Source organism: Uranotaenia lowii, chromosome 2 (assembly GCF_029784155.1).
Source record: "Uranotaenia lowii strain MFRU-FL chromosome 2, ASM2978415v1, whole genome shotgun sequence".
NCBI classification, from domain to species: domain Eukaryota; kingdom Metazoa; phylum Arthropoda; class Insecta; order Diptera; family Culicidae; genus Uranotaenia; species Uranotaenia lowii.
In genome coordinates, this window is record NC_073692.1 from 62,083,098 (window position 1) to 62,089,893 (window position 6,796).

Consider the following 6,796-nt stretch of genomic DNA (forward strand, 5'->3'; position numbering starts at 1 on the left):
ACCACTTCCGGGAACGGCGGACGCCTCATCAATCGCCACATGAAATCATAGGGAGCTTTTTAATAGGAAATGATTAACATTTAAGCGACTTGCCTGGAACGGAGGCCCAAAGGCCTCCGCTTCCGCCCCCTGCTGCTGTGACGACGCTCGATGGCTCTGAGATTGGTGAAGTGATGCTGATGTCGTGGAGATGTCGAGGTGATGTCGCTGTGAAGGCCTCGCTTGGATGTTGGCTGGAGAGGTAACGGTTAGCTTTACCGTCTTCGATTGCTGATGGTTTGACCTGATAAGAACCGTACTCTGGAGATGGTACAAGAACATTTCACGTTGCTTGAAGGTTGATCAGTCCCCCGAACAGCGTGCGTGATTATCAAACTCAATCTGCAGAAATTCAAAAAGGAAACCAAACGATTCACAGGACACCACATATCGACCATGCATTTTCCCGAAAGTTGAGCCCTCATGCTTGAACCAGGTGTGTTGTGTTCGGTGTGGATAACGGTGTTCTCTTGGCAACTTCTTCGGCGGATGGACCCGACCCGGCGGGTCCGGGTGGACGACAACTGGAGGACGAAACATTCTCTGAGTTTTTTCGAATATCATTATAAAAAAAATACTTAACTGGACTGCGGGAGCCATTCGACTCCCGCAGGTGCTCCAGCACCTTCGTTGGAGGAGAATTAATTCTCCCCATCGGCGTTTGGAGGGTTGTTCGGCATTGGAAGAACACATATCTTGGAGATCGCTCTTCCGTAGATGCCGTCTTTCGTTCGCACATTTACGACTCGGATATTTCCATCAGGACCTCGGAAAACGTCGGTTACTCGTCCCAATGGCCATCGCAATGGCGGTATTTGCTCGTTGACTATCAGCACCATCGTACCTCTGGAGATGTTGTCCCTTTTTCTGGTCCACTTGGTTCTGGTTTGGAGATCTGAGAGGTATAGTTTGGACCATTTTTTCCAAACTAACTGGGTATACTTCGTCGACTTCTGCCACATGCTCAGACGGTTGTCTGAGGTATCCTCCAGATCTGGTTCTTCGAGAGCGATAAGCGGACGTTGGGTTAAGAAATGCCCAGGAGTGAGGGCCTCGAAATCGTCAGGATCATCGCTCAAGGGGGTAAGAGGGCGTGAATTCAAAACCGCTTCCGTTTGAGCCAAAACCGTCGTCATTTCGTCGTATCGCAGAATTCTGGATCCAATCGTTCTTTTGAAAGCGCTTTTGAAGGATTTCACCGCCGCTTCCCACAATCCCCCGAAATTTGGTGACCGGGCAGGGATGAATTGGAAGTTGATATCTTCTCGGTAAGCTTGCGTCGTCACACCATCTTGGAACTGCTGGCTTCGGAACAGCCGTTGAAGATCCGCAATCTCTCGACTAGCCCCGACAAAGTTCCTCCCATTGTCGCACATGATGAGATTCGGTTTTCCTCGTCTGCCAACAAATCTCTTCAAGGCTCCCAAAAAACTTCCGGTACTGAGGTCCGCGACTAGCTCCAAGTGGACTGCCTTGGTAACTAGGCACACGAAAATGGATACGAAGCACTTAATTGGAGAACCACGACGATGAGGATAAGTCAGCGCAAATGGGCCGCAGTAATCTACTCCCACTTTCAGAAATGGAGGTGCTGGATTGACGCGTACTGGTGGTAGATCTGCCATAAGCTGCTCGAGAATCTTCGGTTTTGCTCTGAAGCATGGGATACAACTATGGATGGTTTTCCGCGCCAAACCGCGAAGGCTGGTTATCCAGAATTTCCCGCGAACACTGGCGATAAGCAGCTGCTGCCCAGCGTGGTAGAGGGAATCGTGATAGTGTTGGACAATCATGGCAGAAAGCGGATGGTGGTGGTCCAGAATTATTGGATGCTTACGATTTTCAGACACAGGGGCATTCGCTAACCTGCCGCCGACCAAAAGTATACCGTCTACGAGATGTGGATTTAGCTTGCAAATCCTCGATGAAGTTCTGACTTCCTTTGATTTGACCAAATCTTTAATTTCTTGGCTAAAGCATTCGCTTTGAGCCACTTTGACCAGGATTTTCTTTGCTCCATTGAGCTCTTCGAAGGAAAGATTGCCCGTCTTTCGAGATGTTCGATTCTTCTTTTGAGAGTTGTGGCGGAAACGTTGAACCCAGGATACTAAGCGCACTAACTGCGAGAACTTAGACTTCAAAGAAAACAATTCATTTGGTTCAACGCTTTGAATGGGCAACGATACGGATACTTTTTCTTCTAACGTAGTTTTATCGAACTGTTCTGGTGTCATTTCATTCACCTCAGGCCAAGTGTCACGGGTTTGCTTCAACCAAAGTGGCCCTTCAAACCAAAGCGGCTGATATTGGAGTTGAACGGGAGTCATCCCGCGGGAAATGATGTCAGCCGGGTTTTCAGAACCAGGAACATGATGCCAGCTTCCTTTTTTCGTCAAATGCTGGATTTCGGAGACCCGGTTTGCCACAAAGGCCTGCCAACGAGATGGAACGGATGCCAACCAACACTTCACGATAGTAGAATCAGTCCAAAAAAAGCTCTGCACGTCAATGGACGTAGCTTTGCAAAATTTCTCGTACAAATGGCTCAACAAGAGTGCAGACGATAGTTCAAGCCTGGGAATGGACTGCTTTCGTTTTTTCCTTTTGAGATCTTCAATCGGAGCGACTCTGGACTTGGATAACAATAATCGCACCGAAGTGGAACCGTCTTCGTGGATGCAACGTAGATACAGGCATCCTCCGTACGCCTTCTCCGAGGCGTCACAAAATCCGTGTAGTTGTGCCTCACAAATTCGAGCGAATCCCACCCAACGTGGAATCGAAAAACTATCGAGTGAAGAAAAGTTTCTGCGGTATTCTACCCAGAAGTTCTGCATGCATTCCGTCAAGGGCTCATCCCAGCCGCACTGGATCTGCCAAAGTGATTGGATGAAGATCTTGGCTTGCACGATGACAGGACCTACTAGTCCAAGAGGATCAAACAGTTTGGAGGCATCTGATAACACAATTCTTTTGGTGATTATCGATGCGGAACTCCACTTAGGCGGGCGAAAATGAAATAGATCCGTGCTAGGCTCCCAAACTAAGCCAAGGGTGGTTACGGTGGAAGAGGAATCCAGCTCTAGCGTACTTCCACTACTTCGTAGTTCAGCTGGAATCTCGGCCAATATTTCTTCACAATTCGAGTTGAATTTACGTAGCACAAATCCAACAGAACTTAAAAGATCGCTTAGCTCTCTCACCGCTCGTTTCCCTGCTTCTGGGGTATCCACTCCAGTTAACGCATCGTCCATATAAAAATCCTTTCCTACGATCTTTGAGGCTAGTGGGTGACTATGCAGTCCATCTTCTGCCAGCTTCAGAAGGCATCGCGTAGCTAAGAACGGGGCACTTGCTGTGCCGTACGTAACGGTCGTTAGCTTATAAATTTGTAGCGGTTCTGACGGCGAGTCCCTCCAAAGAATGCACTGATAACGTTGATCTGCTTCCGCTAGGTTTATCATCCGGTACATTTTAGCTATATCTGCCACTATAGCATATTGGTGCAATCGGAACCGGGTAACGATCGAGAGCAGATCGTCTTGCACTATGGGCCCAACCAGTAGACCATCGTTGAGGGAAACACCTGACGTTGTGGGACACGAAGCATCAAAGACAACCCTCAGCTTCGTCGTTGTGCTTTCGGGCTTGATGACTGCGTGATGGGGCAAAAAATAACGCAGCTCATCTGGACAATCTTCAATCAGCTTCATATGGCCCATATCCTGGTACTCCTGGATGAATTCGAAGTAGGCCTGCTTCAAATCAGGATGGTGCGAAAATCGTTTTTCCAGGCCATAAAAACGCTTTTCAGCCAAACGCTTGGAATCTCCGAGACGATTCAGAACGAAATCCTTCTTAGGTAGGGAGACGACAAACCTTCCGGCCGCGTCTCGAGTAGTAGTTTGCGAAAACAGTTCTTCACATAAGGACTCTTCGACGGAATTGGTGCTCTTAATTCGACAAGACTCCAATTCCCAAAATCGTGCAACCTGCTCGTGTATATCTGACATGGAACACAGCTGCACCGATTGGTCGGAAACAGTAACTCGGGATTCTTGGGCTCGACCAGAAATTATCCACCCAAAAACTGTGTTCTGCATCGTGGGTCCGTTTTCGCTGATTTTGTGCTGACCGGGTTGGAGGAGGTCTAGGAAATATTCGGCCCCGATCAGCATGTCGATCTCTGCTTTTTGGTAGAAGGAAGGATCTGCCAGAACCAGATGCTCCGGTATCTGCCATTTTTCAACGGCGAAACTCTGCGACGGTAATTTAATCGTAAGGCTTGGCAAAACGTTGAAATATATTTCCTCGTTGAATTCAGAAATATGAGGCAGGCGTGGTCCGATGCATGCTCTGACGGCTTTCTTAGAACTGCATCCGGAACCACCAATTCCAAAAAGGTTCAAATTATAAGAATACTCTTGTAGGCGAAGTTTGCGAATCAGACGCGACGTAACGAAACAATTCTGAGAGCAGGAATCTAATAATGCTCTGGCTAGCACGCTGTGGCCGGTGGTATCGAAAACTCGAACCAGGGCGGTTGACAAGAGAATCTGATGTGATGTGTATAGAGGAAGTGCAATGGTAAAGGATGGTGTGTTAGGGTCTGTGGCATGCAGTGGGTGTGGGTTATGCGAATTATCTTTGACAACTGGGAATGCTGATGAAACTGTGGCTGTTGGTTGGTTGGATTCGGTAGATGTGTTGGTTGTTGTTGGTGGATTTATGGCTGTTTGTTGATTTGACTGCGAAAACGTTGGACGATTTTCATGATGATAACGATTTGTCGAAGTCAGCGGATCGGAGGGTTTCGGTTTGGCACTGTTAGCTTCTTTTGCAGGATGCAGCAGCGTATGGTGCCTTCTTCCGCAATGACGACAGGATCCACGGGTACAATTCCTTGCGAGATGACCACTGGAGAAGCAATTCATGCAAAGCCCATTTCTCTTGACTGCTTCATACCTCTGGGGAATGTTCATCTTCTGGAACTTTTTGCACAGAAACACGGAATGAAAACTTTCTGAACAAAAACTGCATCGACCGGAGGTAACTGCATGGTTTGCGCCAAAGCGTTGTTTCTTAGTCTCCGGTTGGGTAGTAGAGGATGAGCTAATTGATTGCAATACTGCACAATGGTTTTTCAAAAAGTGGATCAAGTTTTCGTAAGTGGGGACTTCCTTTGAACTGTGGTAAGTCTCCCACAGCTTCAAAGTTGCGGAATCCAGTCTGGAGCATATCATGTGGACAAGAATCGTGCTCCACCCGTCGACTTTTTCCCCTATCTTCGTCAGCATTTGAAGGTGCTTTTCAAATTCGGAAATCATCTGGTTTAAGCATTCAAAACTCTCTTTTTTCATGCGATCGACTTCAAAAAGAGCATCCAGGTGAGCTTTGACGATCAATTTATTGTTCTGATAACGATCCTCAAGCGCCTTCCAGGCGATCTCGTAATTATCGCCGGAAAGATCAATCGACCCAACTTCTTGTAAAGCCTCGCCTGAAAGTGAAGATCTTAAATAAGTAAACTTATCCATGCTGGAAAGTTTCTCGCTTTTGTGTATTAGGCTTTGAAAGGCATCACGGAAAGGGATCCAGTCACCCAATCTTCCTGTGAACGTAGGCAGGCGGATTTCAGGAAGCTTAACCCGGGATTCAGGGCCCACCATGGCTGACGAAGATGCTTGCGGCTGCTTGTGGTTACCATCTGCACGTAGGAAGCTCATGAGTGCACTTTTCGACCGACAATACTGCTCCTCTGCCTGGGCGAAAACGATGTCATTTTGCACCTGTCTTTTTTCAGCTGCACTTTGAAACTTCGATCCTGCTTCTTCATCTTCGTCTTCTTCCGGCCCGTTCTGATCCTCCAGTAACAGCACAATTTTTAATCGCACATCTACAAATTCTTCGTAAGCACTTTCCAACAGTTGCAAACGAACTTCAATTTGGTCCTGATCACTACTCGTAAAGTTTTTCACAAACTGTGACACAGTGTTCAAAGATTTGCGCGCACGGCGCTCTTTCACAGAAAGTTCACGAAGACTCATGTCTAAAATAACTTCACAATCTGATCAATTTTGTAATTAAACAACGTCTTTCTCGCACTATCACCACTTCAAGGCAAATATAAAGTTGTTTGCAACTGTGGACCAAAAGTTCGTTTTCATTCACTGCACTTTATAGGATTTTCACTATTCAGTTTTTGTTGAATAACACTTTAGATTTCACTGTTTTCCTCCATCAATTCCGACCGATTCATCTCAACGATTGTCCCGTCGCGACTTGACAGTTGATAAATCATCCAAATTTCATAAATCAGTAGAGATTCCAACCAATTGATTAACGAATTGGGAAAAAACAGCGAAATTCAAGACCAACAATGCAATTCTCTCGGTACCACAGGGATCATGTAAAATATCAAATTTGTTGTCAAAAGAAATGAAGATCAATTCGCATGCATATTTCTTTATTGAATCTTACCCATTTCATCACCCACGCATATCTGGCGGCAATCAGCATGCAATGAAAGCCACAGACCGTTTACCATGCACAATTCCTGACACTTTCCGAATATTGGTCCACCGTCTAATAATCAGGTTCCGATTGCCACATGTGATTTCACGACCAATTATCTCCAAGCATGCAAGATGGCGCAAATTCCAAACGGTAGATTGGAAAAGCGATGGCGACCCGCTCAGCAACTCGGCGATCAACCAACGCCCTGGAATTTGGCGCCGTATTCCTCCTTTGTTCCCGA

General features: G+C 46.7%; 1 protein-coding gene across 1 annotated transcript; it reads right to left on the reverse strand.

The window, feature by feature from the left end:
* Positions 1–680: 680 nt before the first annotated feature.
* LOC129741464 (uncharacterized) lies at positions 681–6,086 on the reverse strand. Its single transcript, XM_055733200.1, has one exon. The coding sequence runs from the start codon at positions 6,084–6,086 to the stop codon at positions 681–683; it is 5,406 nt and encodes a 1,801-aa protein (XP_055589175.1).
* Between the last annotated feature and the right edge of the window lie 710 nt (positions 6,087–6,796).

Bases quoted from the DNA above. Each gene is read 5' to 3' on its own strand.
- LOC129741464 (XM_055733200.1), bottom strand. From the start codon at position 6,086: ATGAGTCTTCGTGAACTTTCTGTGAAAGAGCGCCGTGCGCGCAAATCT.